Source organism: Enhydra lutris, unplaced genomic scaffold (assembly GCF_002288905.1).
Source record: "Enhydra lutris kenyoni isolate GAN:26980312 unplaced genomic scaffold, ASM228890v2 scaffoldscaffold39, whole genome shotgun sequence".
NCBI lineage: Eukaryota > Metazoa > Chordata > Mammalia > Carnivora > Mustelidae > Enhydra > Enhydra lutris.
The window spans coordinates 1,515,882-1,533,275 of record NW_019154123.1 but is presented as its reverse complement, the minus strand read 5'-3'; the positions used below and the strand labels follow the sequence as shown (position 1 = coordinate 1,533,275).

General features: G+C 36.3%; 2 protein-coding genes across 5 annotated transcripts in view; one reads left to right on the top strand and one right to left on the bottom strand.

Moving 5' to 3' along the window:
- The window catches only part of LOC111155186 (C-X9-C motif containing 1), an 85,724-nt gene extending 79,033 nt beyond the window's left edge, over positions 1-6,691 (top strand). The window contains exons 3-6 of one of the 2 annotated variants that reach the window (XM_022515286.1): positions 472-562; positions 3,744-3,988; positions 5,527-5,635; positions 6,628-6,691. In XM_022515286.1, coding sequence (XP_022370994.1) covers positions 472-562; positions 3,744-3,864 — 212 coding nt within the window. In that variant the 3' untranslated portion in view covers positions 3,865-3,988; positions 5,527-5,635; positions 6,628-6,691. Of the gene's footprint in view, positions 1-471; positions 563-3,743; positions 5,636-6,627 lie in introns of both variants that reach the window. The other variant, XM_022515285.1, reaches the window with a different exon arrangement.
- A 28-nt stretch (positions 6,692-6,719) lies between these two features.
- Positions 6,720-17,394, bottom strand: part of LOC111155184 (5-azacytidine induced 2) — a 35,363-nt gene continuing 24,688 nt past the window's right edge. For all 3 annotated transcript variants that reach the window (XM_022515279.1, XM_022515281.1, XM_022515280.1), the window contains exons 6-8: positions 16,521-16,579; positions 10,795-10,913; positions 6,720-8,394 (exon numbers count right to left, since the gene is read on the bottom strand). In XM_022515279.1, coding sequence (XP_022370987.1) covers positions 7,982-8,394; positions 10,795-10,913; positions 16,521-16,579 — 591 coding nt within the window. In that variant the 3' untranslated portion in view covers positions 6,720-7,981. The remainder of the gene's footprint in view (positions 8,395-10,794; positions 10,914-16,520; positions 16,580-17,394) is intronic.

Genomic DNA, 17,394 nt, shown 5'->3' with positions numbered 1-17,394 from the left:
CCCCCCCCCCCCCCCCGTCCCTCCCCCGGCCCCCCCCCCCCTCCCCCCCCCCCCCCCCCCCCCCGCTTTCGGAGTCCATCCCTTATTTCTGCAAAGTTAATGGCACTCATCCTGTTCTGCCTTTTATTCGTGTGCATGTCTTCTCTGGAGTGTATACTATGTGCCAAGCATAATCTAAGTAATAGATGTTAAGTGGTGAGTATTTTAGAGCTGTTAAAAATTAGTAGGAGTGCCTACTAAGCTGGTTGAGTGTCCATCTGATTCTTGGTTTCAGTACAGGTCATGATCTCAGTTCAGGGTCATAGGATTGAGCCCCGTGTTAGGCTCTGTACTCAGTATGGAATCTACTTGGGACCCTCTCTCCCTTTCCCCCTCCCCCCACGCTCTTTCTCTCTTTCTCTTTCTCTAAGGAATCTTTAAAAATTTTGATGTAACTGCAAGTCGTTTTTTTTTCTTTCCAAACTTTTTCAGATTTTACCAAATGTTGCAAGGACTCTGGAATCCTTATGGTAGTAAAATGCCGGAAAGAAAATTCTGCATTGAAAGAATGCCTAACTGCTTAGTAAGTAGTCACCACATTGTTGGTGCTTTTCTGTGTTTTTAATACATGTAGCAGGTAAGACTGTTATTTAACTCATTACATGTAATAGATTTTGTATTTCGCCCCATCAGATCCTTGATACTGTTAGCTCAATCTGAGACTTCAGTTTGTTAAATATTAAGCAACATTTATTTATTTATGAAAGGTCTTATCAAGTTACATGGGTCAACATTATATCTGATTAAAAATATGAGGTCAAGCAAACAAAAATGCAGGATTTTTCATATGACAGCAAATTCCTTTTCATGAACAGGTTGAGCTGTAGAATATATTATAGATGGGCTTATATTTGTCTCTTCTAATGAAAAGGTACTGAATTAGATGACTTGCCAGCCTTGTGATTTGGGGATTAATATAATTTTTAACTCCTGGGAAAGTTGTAATAAATCAAATGAAGGATACAAAGGTAAATTTAGATTTTTGAAGTTAATCAATTTTAAAATAATTCTTAAATATCATGTTCACTGACATTTAGTTGAATATTAAAGTAAAAATTCGCAAAATTCTTGGAATGCAAGTGCTTTCATTTTTTCAAAGACTTTATTTTTTTTGAGAGAGCAGTACCAGGGTACGGGCAGAGAGGGAAAGAATGTCAAGCTGACTCCATGCTGAGCTCAGAGCCTGATGTGGGCTTGATCTCACAACCCTGAGATCATGACCTGAGCCAAAAGCAAGAGTCAGACACTCACCTGACTGAGCCACCCAGTCACCCTAGGTGCTTTCTGTTGTATCTCCCCACACATTTTATTGTCTACATTATTGATGATATTCCAGAATACTTTAGTATTGTTAACTGACAGTTGTGAGGTCTTTTTGGTTAACCGTTATTTCCTTCTATACTTCTCTAGCCCTTGAAACATAGGTCCGCATGGTTTGATGCTTCCTTAGGGAATTCTATAAAAAGTGATTATCTGAATCAAATATTTGTTTTTGTTTTTGTTTTTGAGAACAACTAATGTACATATACATTTAAATTTACAAACTTATTTTAGAATTCTGTAATTAGAAGACTTGAGAAGTTAATCTCTACATTTATGGATGAGGAAACACCCTTACTTATGGACCTGCACTAAGCATTTCACCAGAGAGTTAGAGTTCCTTCTGTGACTAGTTTTTCTTCCATTTCTATTCCCTCATGCTCCCAAGAGATGTGTAATGAATAAACGAACCTGTTAAACTTCTTTGTGACTGAATTTAAATTCTGTTGTATATTAAAGGATTTTACACCTCAGTTTTAGCCATCATAATAACTTGTTCTTAGTTTGCCATATTATCCATCCCTCTCAGATGGGCATTATTAGAGCAGAGGGGCAGGAGTGCCAGCTGGGGAGAGGGCAGCCGGGGCTTACCTTCTGGACCAGCCAGAGCTTAGCTAGCCATGCAGCCTCAGGCAAGTTCCTCATAGAAGATGGGAAAATTATTCCTCATGGAGTGATCGTGGGGGACTATACATAAACTCATTACAACAGTGCCTGGCACATAGGTAGTCAGTAAATGGTGGCTCTTTTTAAAAATTGTACTTGTTTTTGTTATCTGAATGTTAATCATTTAAATATCCTTCCATCTTTTACCCCCTGGAAATAAGGAGGAAGAACTTCTAGTCTGTTCTGGGGAAGGGGCTGGGAAGGGTTGGAGGAGGCTGCTTCTGTTTAGGAGAGAAACAGTAAATGAAACAAAGAGGGTTGTGACATTTGCTGAAAGTAAATGGAGTTAAGGATTTTACTACTTGACCTTAAGTCTCAATAGTCTATTTCTTCATTTTGGGATAAGAAAGTGCTCTGCTTTACTGTGAAATGAAGTTAACCACTGCCCTCTCATCTTTTCATAGTGACATCTTGAAATATGAATACTTGTTCTCTTTTATCTCTGTCTCATTTTCACTCATTCCTTAGTAAACAGCAGTCTCGCTTCTGCCCCCTTCCACTGGAACTGCTGCTTCTCAAGTTTCTAATGGGTTCCTGGTAGCCAAATGCAGTGAATTGCTTTTCATTCCTTCCTTTGAAGGAATACTTGACCTCCAGAAATTCCTTAAAATTCCCTTCTATCTGGCTTCCCTTACACTCTTTCCTGTTCCTCCAACATCTCATTTCTTCTCAGCCTTTTCTTCCTTAACCGATTCCTTAAAATGGGTTCCCGGTTCTCTCCTCATGCTTAGGTCTGTGAAAGCTCAGTTTACACCCATGGATTCAGTTAACTTCCTATAGGTCATGACATTTTTCTGCTCTCTTTGGGTCCCAAACTGAACTCCCCTCCTTGTCCTCCTCCTGCATCATGTGTCTAGAATTTAGACTCCTGTCTCTTAACTCTAAATGGTTATTTCCTATTGATTTTATTACCCACATCTCCCCCAGATCGATTTTGTCCTTTTCATCCCAACTTCTCATTAGCTTAGGCCCTCATCATTCTTTTCTGGATCATTGTGGTAGTTTACTTATTACTGGGCATCCTGCACCAAACCCTGCTTCTCCGTTTTGGCCTGTAGCATGTGGCCTGACTCACCTACAACATAAAATTGATCTTCGAGTTTTCTGTTAATAGTGTCCCATTGCCTTCAGGATAGATTTCAACTTCTGGGTATGGCATACAGTGGCCTTCATGATGTGGCTCCTGCCCTGTCTAGTTTTATTCCAGGCCCTTTCTCTTACGTGCATAATCTGCTATAATGGTAGTTATTTGCAGTTCTTCGTCGTTTTTCCTCATCTTTGTGCCTTTCCAGTGTGCCTCAGTCTGGACTTCTCTTGTCCGTTAAAGTGCAACTCCTGCACTTCTTGCCACCTCTCCTTTCCCCACTTCTCTCCCAGGTTCCCATGGTGCACTGGGCCATACCTCCGGCACAGCACTTTGCATCCTTCCTTGTGGTGCAGCCTTTCCTTCCTGTTCCAGAACACCATGCGCTCCCTGAGGATAGGCACTGTGCTTCTCATCGCTCTATCCTGCCATTCAAAAACAAACCACTGGGTCATCCCCCTTGCCCTCTTAAGCAGGTTGATAGCCTAATGTTTACAGTAAGTTTATGACCATTTCTTAAAATCTACTTTTAAAGATTGTACCTGGTGAAATGTCTGAATATTATTAAACCAAGCTTATATTAAAAACTCGTGAAGTTTCACTTTTTTAAAAGATTTTCATTTCCTTCTTGTAGTTATAATGATCCAGCCTTTTATGAAGAATGCAAAATGGAATACCTGAAGGAAAGGGAAGAATTCAGAAAAACTGGAATTCCTACCAAGAAAAGGCTACAGAAGCTTCCCACAAGCATATAGGCAAATGTTCAGATACTCAGAAGCTCTGATACTCACGGAAATCATTATCACCTAAAATAATGGACTCAAGGAAGTGTTTGCTTTATCCTAAATTACGGAAATACTAATTTTATCTGAAATAAAGGTTTTTTTTTTTTTAAATTTTAAAGTCAAGTTTGTCAAATGTGGTAGGAGTAGTAAATAGTGAAATGGGATATGGTCTGCCTGGGCATCATGGATTTTTTGGTAAATCTTCCACAATTACAGTTCTGTAACAGAGATACTGAGATTTAGGGTTCTATATATATAGACCTTATATTCCTTTTGTCCAGTGTATAGACTAAGGGGTAATCATAGGGATCAGAAGTAACCAAAGTAGGGATGGACAGCCGTCAGAGGTGTTAATAAGGCAGTATAGCAGAATAGTGATGAACCAGAATCCTTCTTGGTTCTGTTACTTACTAGGTATGTCACCATGGAAATAATTTTGCTATTGTGCGGATTATTGCAAGTAAGTAGAGTGTTTAGGACAGTGCCTCAGATGTGGTAAATGCTCTTTAATGGTTGTTAGTAGTAGTAAAGGATTATTTGGAAACAGATAAATAGATGAATTAATTTTATGTTTGATGGAAAGTTTCCTAAAATGAATTATTATGTTCCTTGACCTGTTCATTTGGTTACTGAAAATATTTTAATGATTTCAGGAGCTAATGTAAAAAATTGTCCGAGTACAATAATTTGGTTCCAGTTTTTTATATCAAAACTTGCTTTTCTTTTCTTCCATGAGCTGTTAATTCTCCACTATAGCCACGGCAACCAGTTTCTATCTGTCTACATATATATCTCATTAAAATCACAAATAGAAATTACTACATACTAGGACAAGATTTAATTTTGACCCCTATTCCATAAAATAGACCTGAGATTATTCTTTTTTTAAAGGACTTAGTTTAAAGCAGATAGGATGCTAAGGAACCAGTGTGATGCTCAAGTTCCATACTTTACTCAAGTGAACCACTCAAAGAACTATTTTACTCTTACTTGAAAACCAAAGAAACCACATTTTCCTAGCCCACAGATCAAAAGGAAGATTACTAGAGCAGACAAAAGCAAAGCAAATGTAGAAACCTAGAGACCACATACCATAGGCGTCATCAAGCCTATATTCTTCTGTTGGCCTTTCAGTACCTATTACATTTCTTAGCGTACAGGACCTTTTAATGGTGCAAATGAAGAAAAGGCAGTAAATTTAAAAAGCTAGTGAAATATATAATCTGTGGCTAATTTATAATTTGGATGACAATCAGAGGAGCTAAATTTTATGTGGAAAATTTATTTTCTGTAGATGTCACTTTCTCCACAGGTACTAGAATAGTAGTATGTAAGTATGTTCATTCCTCTACCAGAAACTAAACCCTTTATCACTGCTTTCAGGATATCCTGCCTAGCCACCACACTGTCTACTCTAAAACAGCTGCCTCAGTTGTTGTCTGGCTTGCTCATTCATACCTCTGGCTGAAGCTATTTCTGTGAAGAACTAGTGCACAGATTTTCTTCCCCTAAAGATCCACCTTGTTCATGTAGCCTCTCTGGATCAGATCATTATGGTTTTTCCAAGATTAGGTCTCAGGTCTTTAAGTCTGAATTTTCCCCTACTTACTTGGTTTCTGATGTTTCCCATAGGTGTGTCCCTGCTCTGCTTAGGAATTAGGTTCCATCTGGGCAGAATCTCCATTTCCTTTTAAAGAAGATGCAGATTTTATTTTCACTAATAGGAGATCAAGAGGAAGGAGTGAGTGGCTTTTTGTTGTTACCTGTCTTCTCTTCATTCTGTTATATAAATGGGAACTGGGCTATAAAAAGCTAAAGATTAAAGATATTTCCAAGGGAAGCCCTTTGGAGCAAATTTCAAGCAGTATGAAAGAAATCAACATAGAATTTTCCATCTCGGGGGCACCTGGCTGGCTCAGTTGGTTAAGCATCCGCCTCTTGGATTTCAGCTCAGGTCATGATCTCAGGGTCCTGGGATCCAGCCCCCGGTTGGGCTTGGTGCTCAGTGGGGAGTCTGCTTGAGATTTTCTCTCTCTCCCCTACCCTGCCTCAGGTAAATCTTTAAATTTTTTTTTTCCATCTCAAATAGATTATCAAATGATGGGCCATTCCCATTTCTCTTTGAATCTTACGTACAACGGAGATGATCATAAAGCATACATTTTTAAATTTGTGGCTGGTTAAAAGTTTTTGGTTAATCTTTATCAGAGTCCTACACATCATTTATTTAGCACTTTACACTGTAAAGAACATACAACCACTGATTTTTAGCATACCTGTTGGATAGCCACCCTCTTGTTCATATGGAAGAACATTTTTTTCTGCTTAAAAGAAATGATTTAACAAGACAAATGCCTGTTACATGAATCAAATGAACAACTAACAATTAGTACCTGACCTTGGAATATAAAGGCAAGGATAGTATTTCACATTCGCTTCAATTTCAAACAAAAATAATTTATTTTAATTAAACAATTTCTTGGCATTGTTCAAAACATTAATCAAGCCATTATCTCATACTACTTCTTTACAAAGGAAAGTTTCCAACCTTGGTTTAAAAAAAGACAAACCAGTAAGCTACATTAGAGATTAGATAGAATATATAGTCTACGCAGCCACATGAGAAATAGTTTCTGCTGCTTTGTTATTACACAGGTAGTTGCTTCCTTTAGCTAAAGCCTGGAGTCTTGTATTTGTTTTATGCATATTGGGTTTTGTTCTATTACTTGGCAGGAGATTGTACTCCCTGGAGTCAGCTGTGTTCATTGGTCAGAATAAATTCCAGCATCTGACACCAATTCCATTAATCACAGACAAGCCTGAATAAGTGAGTAAGATAATAGAAAGACAAAAATATCTGATGAACGGTGAACATTGTTTGTGTATGTATGCTATTCAGTTAATATATTAGAGATCTGAGATACTCTTTTGAGTTCAAGATATTTGAAACTATCAAAAAGGATAAAGGCCTCCTACGTGAAACACTTTATCTCAGGCAAAAGATGTATAAGCCAACTAATACATTATATTACTAATATGTTAATTCCACCACCCTGTAAGAATTTAGATAGATTTCTGTGTGAAACCATCCTTGTTATATGCTTGTTTATAAATGATAGGCCACTTAGAATCAAAAAGTCTGGGGACATTTCATGATTGTACTATATCAATACAGCACAGAATTTGGTTTATAGAATTACAGTTCCTAATTTGGTTAAGGAAATATCACTATCTCAATGAGTAAAATGTTACATTTCCAATAAACTAACAATTTATAAATTGCTCTACATAACTAGCAGGTACAGACCCTGATGAAAATGACTTTATCCAGTTACATACTTAGATTTTCATTATGGACCACTGATGGCACAGATTTAGACTAAAACCTTTGTGGTGCTCTTTCTATTTCTCATTGAAAACTATAGAATTATAATAGTTCACACACATTTTCACTTTTCAGTTAGGATTTGAGGACAAAGTTGGCTTCAAGGATCAGGTTATTTCAAGTCTTAACACTGTGATTTAAAGTCTTAAACTTTGAAAACACAATAGCATACGGAGATGGAATAACCTATAAGAGATGCTATTATTTAACCATAACACTTTTTGTCTTTATTCAGTAGAAGGTCAACAGAAACATGACTTACTCTTTTGCCATTTGCTCTTTTTTGCAACTTAAAGCAACTTATAATTTGTCTCATATTAATGGCCTCTTATTTTTACGAATGGATATTTACGTATTTCACATGCTTTATAAAACCATGTCCAAGAAATTTTAATTCCATTCTTTATGTGAGGCTGTTATTTACAATTACTATCAAAGGTAAAATTGTCTCTTTAAAACACCTTAAGTTTATTTATTAGTAAGCAGCATATGTCTGATTCTTAGCCGGAACGTAGAGTTGGACGGTGCTCTTTCATACTGGGAAATCAACTACATAATGTGGAACAGTATGTACAAACATATATACCGAAGAACTCTGCAAAGTTTAATCGAAATCTGGTTTCAGTTTGTTAAATAACTTCTTGAGAGTGCCACTGAGGGAGATACAGTAACCTCATGACCAAATCATTAATCTCTTCAGAATTAATTCTTAAAAAGACAGTTTTGATTATGTTGATCCGAGTAATGCAGTGGTGGCAAAGTGGGTAAAGGCAAAGTTTTATTTTTAGTTTCCCCAAATGCTGTCTCACTTGATTTAGGAGGGCTTGGGAATACCCAAGAATTATCTTCCAGAGAATTTCTGCCATAAGAGCTGTGTTCCTGAAAGTTAGGACCATCATGAAGAATGGATCGCTCATTATCTGTCCATGATTGGAGAATTGCTTTCTCTGATAAAACCTTTATATCTCCTGGTAAAGGGGAAGATGTGGTATGGCAAACACTTTTGCCATTCGGTGAGAGAGGGGAATGTCTTTTGTATGTTGCAGTAAAATTCGCCAAGTGCAGTTTTGTGCTGTCTTTCCCAAGGTCTTCCGTGCATCCTACTGGGGCACAGGCTAAAAAGAAAGCACAGGCTAAATGTCAGTTGTCAAGGCATTTGTGATCATAAAACACATAACACTTCATTAATTTCGTTAAATGTAGAACTGGAAATAAAATTAACATTTCTAAGTTTGCGTGACCACTGGGGCACTGTGACTTGAAGACTGATGAAAAATTATCTGAGTTCTAATTCTGGATCACTATTTACTGGCATTTTGACTTTTAGATAGGTTAAGTCATTTGTGTCCAGGTGTCACTTCTCTTATCTGCAAAATGGACATAGTAATCTTGTCCTGCCTATATCACAGAATAATTAATGAAGATGAAGAATTCCATAGTTAAAGAAGTTAGAAGCCAGAGTTAAAATACAGAAAGGATCCCCTTCTTGGCTCATAATGTGGCTAGAAAATGTTTGCAGACTACGTGTCAGTGGAAACTAAGCTATTCTAAAGTAATGTTTTGTTAAATATAATATCCTTTGCTTATTCAAATCTTTTTTCCATAGGTACTTCAAAAGTAAATTTTTTCAGGGGCGCCTGGGTGGCTCAGTGGGTTAAAGCCTCTGCCTTCGGCTCAGGTCATGGTCCCAGGGTCCTGGGATCGAGCCCCGCGTCCGGCCCTCTGCTCGGCAGGGAGCCTGCTTCCTCCTCTCTCTCTGCCTGCCTCTCTGTCTGTCAAATAAATAAATAAAATCTTTAAAAAAAAAATAAAATAAATTTTTTCAGAAATAATTACATTGTGAATTGATCCAAAGTCTTTTATGGATAAAAGTTTGAATACATAATAATCTGTTTCTTAAATAAACACATATTTCTGCTGTGGTTACAGTAACAGGTGAAGGGAAAAAATGTTTAGTACACACATAATGGCTTAGAAAACAAACTGCTTTAAAGCTGTTATTTAGTGATAGCCAACATAATGGTAGTATGAGCTTCTCTGCCCCTTCCAATTTAACCAACTGTGGCAAAATGCTAGGAATTAGAACAAAGACTTGAATCTGTAATTTTATAGAAAACTGAACCACATTATAAGCTTATTGCCTTTTTTTCTTGGGAAGAGGGATAGGAGAAGTTAAAGGTGCTCAACTTCTGGACAAGGGTGATCTGTAGATTAGAAAAAAGGTGATTTAGTCTGTCTCTACTCCCCGAAGCACTGAGTGCTGCAGTTAGGAGTGGTGGCCTTGAGCCTGCCACTGTTGTTGTATGCTAGAAAATTTATGGTTCAATATACCAAAAGACATCCTTAATCAGCTCAGAAGGGACACACAAATGAGTTATTATTAAATATGGAAAGAGTATTCCTCCTACATTATTCTTTGGAAATTATTACATAAAAAGCCTCACTGAAAACTCCCTACAAGATTATTCTATGTTCCTTTTAAAAGGAGGAACTTCCCCATCAACATACCTTGGCCTCATATGTAACCCTGGCCACTGGAAAACTCAAGGGCAAAATGAACCATAAATTAAGTTGGAGCCTGCCAGAGCACTCTATTAGTTTTCCTGGTTCATAAATAACTCACGAAACTGAAAGGAGTTTTGACTTTAGTTTTCCTTTTTCCCTACTAGTAAACACTGCTGAGGAGATTTATAAAACAAAATTCTCTTGTGCCCTCTTTAGCAGCAATACGAGGTGCATATAATTTTAAATTAGGTGGTAGTGAATATTCTTTATAAAAAAAGTCACATCTCATTCCTTTTAAAATAAACTTAGGGCATTCAAATTTACAACTTTTCAGAAATATACCTATTATGTAATAAAAAGTGCAAATGCACTGATTGAGGTATAAAAATAGCTTTGGCAAAATAGTACTATATTAGCCCAAAACTCAGAAAGTTTAGTCAGCCAAACAGTTACATATGAAAAGCAAATCAGTGAAAATTTTCATTTCATTGAAAGGGATAAGGGGATAACACCTGGTCTCCATTCTAAACAATCTATCCTTTTATGGAAAGAAAAATTAAGTTTACCAAATGAACCCAATAAATGCATCGAAGTAATTTTCTTCAAAACAATTTAAAGAGCTAGGTCTTTGATATATTCTGTAACACTGGAATGAAAAATACCTTTCGGTGTCTTGGTGTCTTTTTTTTCTTTTTTTTTTTAAATATAAGAAGGAGTTGTGGTAAAAGGTCAACTAGAGCAAACTTAACACCTCAGGCTTATACACATAAGCAACACTTGGCTGAGAAAAAAAGCCACAAGGGGAAAAGAATACAGTACGAAGAAAAAACACATCAGCAACACCTTTATGTGTGAAGTTGACCAGTATGAGAATGAAGCCAAAGCAGAGAATAGGTAGGCTGTGAACATACTATATATACTTTGGCTTATCAAAATCATCTGATGAGATTTTGATAAGAAACAATAGCCAGCTGCTCTTCTAATAGGGTTTCCAGCAAACATTAACTTGCCTTTCTTGATTGTAGTTGGGGTTTTCAGTTTTCTTAGTAGTTCAGCTTGTACTTGAGTCACCAAATGTAAATTAGACATTTCTCTCTTCAGTTCCCAGTATGCATTTTGCATATTATCACTGAAATAGATTTTTTTTTTTAAAGTTACTGGTTATATAACTTTCTTTATGGACAGAAAGTACTGACTTTAATATAGAAATGAGCATTATCTGCATTTCTGCTCCAATTAGTTTTAAGATAAACAAAACTTCCTCATTAAGTAACAGAAATATGGGCATTAATAAGTAAAAAGATCTTATTCACAATTCTGGCCATTAACTGAACTATATTAAACAAAGGTATTACAAAAGTAGTATTACAACCAAATTTCTTATTAATTATAGCCTATAATGTGCTGTGCTGTGACACTACTTCAAGGGGTATGGTCTTCATTTACAAATCGGATCAAAAATAAAGTGACGTTTATTCATGTATAGAGTTTTAATTTGTATTTAACCCTTATTTGGTTTTGACATTGTGAATTGAAATGTATCAACTGCTGAATGTATACCCAAATCCACATTAAAATTTAGGTTTCATGCATTTCATTCTTTTATGTTTGACTGGGCTGTCTCATATGGTTGGTCTAAACCAATGTGACATGACAGCACAAGACAAGAAGAGCCAGATGATTTCCTGGTAAGGGAAAAAGAAGCCAGAGAGAGGATTATATGAAACAAATTTAAAACTTCATAAATGCCTCTCATTTTCATAATTAAAAGTATTTTGCCTCAATTATCTGAGAAGTTATAAATTATTTTACACCTAATTTGTAAAGTCTCATTCTTCCATTAAACATGGATATTCATGATTTTTTTTGGTTTTTAATTGCCAACTAAATAAACTGAGATCTTCAATATACCTACTTTGCTATACAAGGATATGTAAAATGTTAAGTATAAAAACAATTGCTCTCATAGCATTCAAATGACCATTACTGCCTCTTAAAGATACTGGTGTAAATTTAAAGATACTGGTGTAAATTTAATAAGTAGAACAAGTTAGAAAATACATCAATTTTTATCTAGCTATAAACAAAAACCTTTAAATAAACCAAGGTATAATACTCTTGATACCTAAATCTAATATCCTGTTTGAATTACAGTGCAACAGAGCTACCCAAAAATCATTGTTCTGGGGCACCTGGGTGGCTCAGTGTGTTAAAACCTCTGCCTTAGACTCAGGTCATGATCCCAGGGTCCTGGGATCGAGCCCCACATCGGGCTCTCTGTTCATTGGCGAGCCTGCTCCCCCCCCCCCACCCAGCCTGCCTCTCTGCCTACTTGTGATCTCTGTCAAATAAAATCTTTAAAAAAAAAAAAAATTGTTTTGAATGAAAGGTTATATACGTTTTTTGTCAAGGTATTTCTATTCCACTAAGACTACAATTCTTTCACTAGAAGCAGAATAAACTTTATACTGCTTTTGGGAAAAATCTACATGTTTTAGTCTATTGTAAATGTCATTTGTCAATGTCATTTGTCAAACAGGAGTCTATTAAAAATCACAGGGCTTTTTGCAGGTTTTTGATAAGTGTTAAATAATTACTTAACAAAAATTAGTTAACCACCCCCATTTCACCAGTAAACATCTGAGATGTATGTTACAATGAATGTTTCACATAGGAACCCGTCTTAAGTGTGAAGAGTGGTTTGTTCCTTGTTGCAATTGTGGGTATTCAGTATGCTTTCCAAAGAGTTACTCACATTGCGTAACACATATACAGCACTTAAACTTGCTAATTCATGCAGACTGTGACGATATGAATAATACAGTTTAAAAATACTGTTTAGTTATTGGCATGAGATGACAAATCAGTACCTAACTTTGAGAAAACAAAAGCAAATATCCAAGACCATGTTTGGGTCCCAGAATATCAAACACATTTAATCATTCAAAATAGCTAAGCATGTAAAGTAAAAGAAACAATTAGAAGTGTTAAAGCAGTGTCTAATGCACATTTTCCAATTCAATTTAATGAAGACTGTTAAACCAAAAACTAGGTCACTAAGTTCAACATACATCTAAGTCTTTTTCTTTTGCCCTTAATGTCACCTGAATTAAAAACTACAGCTAAAAACCAAACCAACAAATTACTAAGTATAAGCTCTCCCCCTTGTGGATAATAAAGTAATAACAGTCTCTTTACACTAGAAAGTGCTACAGTCTTCAGAGTACTTTCACAAAATTAATTTATTTGAACAAAGTATTTAAATCATTACCTTAAGTGAGATTGGAAAAGGCAAATTATCCACAAATCTTTAGCGGGGTTACAACTAACCTTCACTTATCTAGATATTTTTGAGATTGAATAGGCTGGCTCTGTACCCGTCCCCAACCAAGCAGGAGTGTGAATTTAGCTAAGTTTTGCTTTAAGTGACACAGGTGCAAATGTGTATAAGAAATTATAAAACTACTTGAGCACTGAGATGCAACACTAAAAAGCACCCCAAATGAGAACCCTACAAAAATGCCTAACGTAATAAATGCTCAACCATGTTCTTGCACCAGTTTGACAAGCTGGGTATAACCACAGTTTCCCTGTGAGGAAACAGGTTCAGGAGATTACTCCATATTCTAACATGTTGCTGATCAAAGCCATCTTTTAATTATCCAGTCTAAGGACTGCCTGCTGCCCTGCTGGGGTTACATTTTTCATATGATTATTACCATCATCTTCATCACACATTTACCAAGCACCTCCAATATGCTGGCTGCCAACAAAACCTTCTTAACCACAAATTTCAATCCTCTAAATTTTAAATGTAACATACCTCTTCCTTGAGAGGTGAATGAGCAGGTTTCGTGTCCTGCTTATGAAGTCAAATTGTGTAAAAGCCCAGTTTTCTTAATCGAAACTATTCAACTCTTCAATACTGAAATTAGTATTCCTTGTCTAAGAAAAATCCAATTTTTTACTTCACCTATTTGTTTTTCTTTAGCTTCTGCAAATTTACTACACAATTACATTCCCCAGAAATTCTAAAATCAAAGTACGAGATATCTTACCCAAGAGCTAAAGATTTAGAAGTGTGTATTTTGACAACTGTGATTCCCCAAAACCAAGTATCTTTTAGACCTATTTTAATGTGAGGCACAGCAACGAATCATTTTACACTGCAACCCAAAGAGTAACTTATGAGAAACCATACTTAACCCCCCTCATTATGTGTAATACACACTGGTATGTTCTTCTATTTTATTCAATATTTAAAATACTTCTCTCAACATACCAAGTTTCATGACCACTAAGGGAGCACAGCACCATTTGAAAAACACTAACCTAATCCATATTTCCTAAAGATTTACATTTTTAAGAAATTTACCATATAAGTTTACTCCATACCTACATATGTTTAAGCACTGAGCACAACAACCTATAAAGCTAAAACCAAACAGAACACGAGCAGGACATAGGCCAAATTCCTGGCTGGGCTGCTGTTAAGTGATATTCTACACAGTAAGTACTAGATAAAAGGCCTCCAGTAACTAAAGGTTCACTCTATATGAGGAACAATACAGTACCTCATTCACCTGGCAATATGATGGAGGACATATGAAAAAAAAAAGTTTTCCCAAAAAGGGTGTTTTACAAATAAATAAAAAATAATCCTTAAAAATACATAAACTCGTACTTAAAGGTTTTGTGGAAACATTCCTATTGACCTTTTTGCTAATGTAGTAAACTTTCAACTGTTCCACTTAAAAGTGATGAGGTAACTTAAAAATATTAAAACAACACAGGACTATAAATAAACTGGGCATAGGTACAAGCGGTAAGGTGAAGGAAAAACAAGATAAAATGCAGCTAGGAATGAGACTAACATTAAAATGCACGATAACAAAGTTTACCAAGGGGTAAGCTACAAATCTGGTTATTAGTTTTCTAGTTATTAACCAGAAAAGGGAAACCTAATCAGTTTTGCAATCCACATTGTTTACATAAAATAAATGCAAACCAACTTGTATAAAACCATAAATACACTCTGAGCACTAGCAAACCATCAGGACACGCTTTAATTATACAATTCTTTTAGCAGACACGTAGCTCTTAGAGTGAAGAACTTAGGGCAAATCTTTCTAAAAATTGTTTCTCTCAGCTGATACTCTGAGTTACTACCAAGCTTTCGAGAATTCATAACTGTACTTTTGAAGCCACAATTACATAGCCTGGCAGCCTCAAAAACTAGACTTATCTCCTTGTATATTTATCCCCTTAAATCCTGGTGTGGAGATTCCTTACCGTCTTGTTAATTATATGATGTCTTAAAAAACATTTGCAGGGAGGTTGTGGGGGGCAGCTTTTTGAGTTATTCTCAGGTGATGTGATCCAAATTATATAAAATTTCCCATGAATGGAAGAAGTCTCATTCTTTATCACGTTCCTCTAATATAAAATATACATAGCTCTTTCATTTGACATACTCTGATTCTAACGTATTTCTTTGTTCCCTGCTTCTTACCAAAAATGGTTTGAAGAGGCTTATAAGCTGATAAATACAACAAAATGAGGGGAGGCTCAGTTGACAGAAGAAAAGTTAATTTTGATAAGAAAACTTGAAATATGGGGCACCTGGGTGGCTCAATTGGTAAGCATCCAACTCTTGGTTTCAGCTCAGGTCATGATCTCATGGTGGTGAGACGGAACCCCTGTGCTGGAATCCAGGCTCTCTGGGGAGTCTACTTCCCCTCTCCCTCGGCCTCTCCCTGCTCACACAAAACTCCTTTCTTTCTAAAATAATGTATCTTACAACTTTCAGAAATAATCTACATGGACATTGACCTAGACACACTGTTTAAAAAGGAATAACTTCCTTGCTATAAAGTTAGATGAAACTTAAGGGCATCAACGGAAGAACTGTTCAAATGGCAAAGTTTAGTAGTTGCAAGAAAGATGTTATGACTCACAAGGCCTAAATATGATGGTCCTTTATAGAAAAAGTTTGCCTACCCCCTGGATCTAAAAGATTGGCTGCAATCCTCAAATTGTTTGCCCTAGTTTATCATTTCTCTCAATTGGGTTTTCAATAGAGATAGGTAGGAGCCATTTCACATCATTTACTTTAGATTTGTAAACCTTGGAAGCCAAATGATCCAACAATGAAGTCAACTCACTATTTTTCATTGGATTAAAGTATCCATATATAGAAGGAATATAAAATAAGATAATGTGAAACACAGTACATGTTACTTAAATAAAAATGATATATAAGGGAAAAAAGTTAAAATTAAACATGAGTTCTTAACAGCTACTTTTGTTTTTATCCCAAGAGGATAGTTCTCTTGTAATTCATGTTATACCAAAGACTAAGGTGGTCCAAGTTTGCCTTAAGGACAGGGTGGTATTACTGTATATGGAAATGTATAATTCTTCATGCAAAATCAGTATTTATTACAGAATACTTTCTATACAGCTAGCTCCTTAAAGCCCTATCTAAAATATCGCATGTTCAAAATTTTTGTTTAAGGCTTCACAATATGTACCTTTCTACTACTTTGGTTCAAACCAACTGTTGAAGAGCAGTTAAATGTTTTTTATAAATCCACTGTGATCAGAAATTACATGCAGTACCCAAATGGTATCCATTCACTTTTAAGGTTAAATCCTAACAGAAATCTAGGTAAGCTGTAAAAAGTGGCCTACAGAGGAGAGTATGTTATTTCTGAATGTTGAAAAATATTCATACCTTGAAATGCTCAGTCTTTGGAGATCATTGCTCTTCAGATTGTCTTCCTGAGATGGATCCTGTCATTTGTTTACAAAAAAAAAAAAAAAAAAAAAAGTTGTTGTAATTGTTAAAAAGTATAGATCTGTTTCCCAACTAGTACCTTGTGATGTGGAAGTTTCACATATACAGGGGCCATCATTATAAAATATTGGGATGGGGCACCTGGGTGGCTCAGTGGGTTAAGCCTCTGCCTTCAGCTCAGGTCATGATCTCAGGGTCCTGGGATCAAGCCCCGCATTGGGCTCTCTGCTCAGCAGGGAGCCTGCTTCCTGCCCACCCGCCGCCCCGTCCCTGCCTGTCTCTCTGCCTACTTGTGATCTCTCTCTGTCAAATAAATAAATAAAATCTTTAAAAAATAATAATAAATAAAAATAAAATATTGGGAAACACTGTTCAAGTTAAACAGGTTCCTACACTCTAAGACTTCTCAGAACTTTGGTATATATAAGAGCACACTGGGCTATTATTAGGTACCTCAGACTTTTTTTTTTTAAGATTTTTACTTATTTGTCAGAGAGAGAGCATAAGCAGGGGGAGCAGCAGGCAGAGGAGAAACAGACTCCCTGCTGAGCAAGGAGCCCAACTTGGATCATGACCTGAGCCAAAGGCAGAGGCTTAGCCAACTCAGCAACTCAGGTGTCCCGGTACCTTAGACTTCACACCAACTCCATTTTATAGATCCAGTGCTTTCTAAACTTCTTTGGCCCTAGTGTCTTTTTTTTCCCCAAAGGATCAACTTTTCTGAATATAAATGACTGGAATATTGGGGGAAAGTTTAAAAGGGCCATAGTGGAACAGACACTGGAAACTTGATCTCATTAATATAAAACAG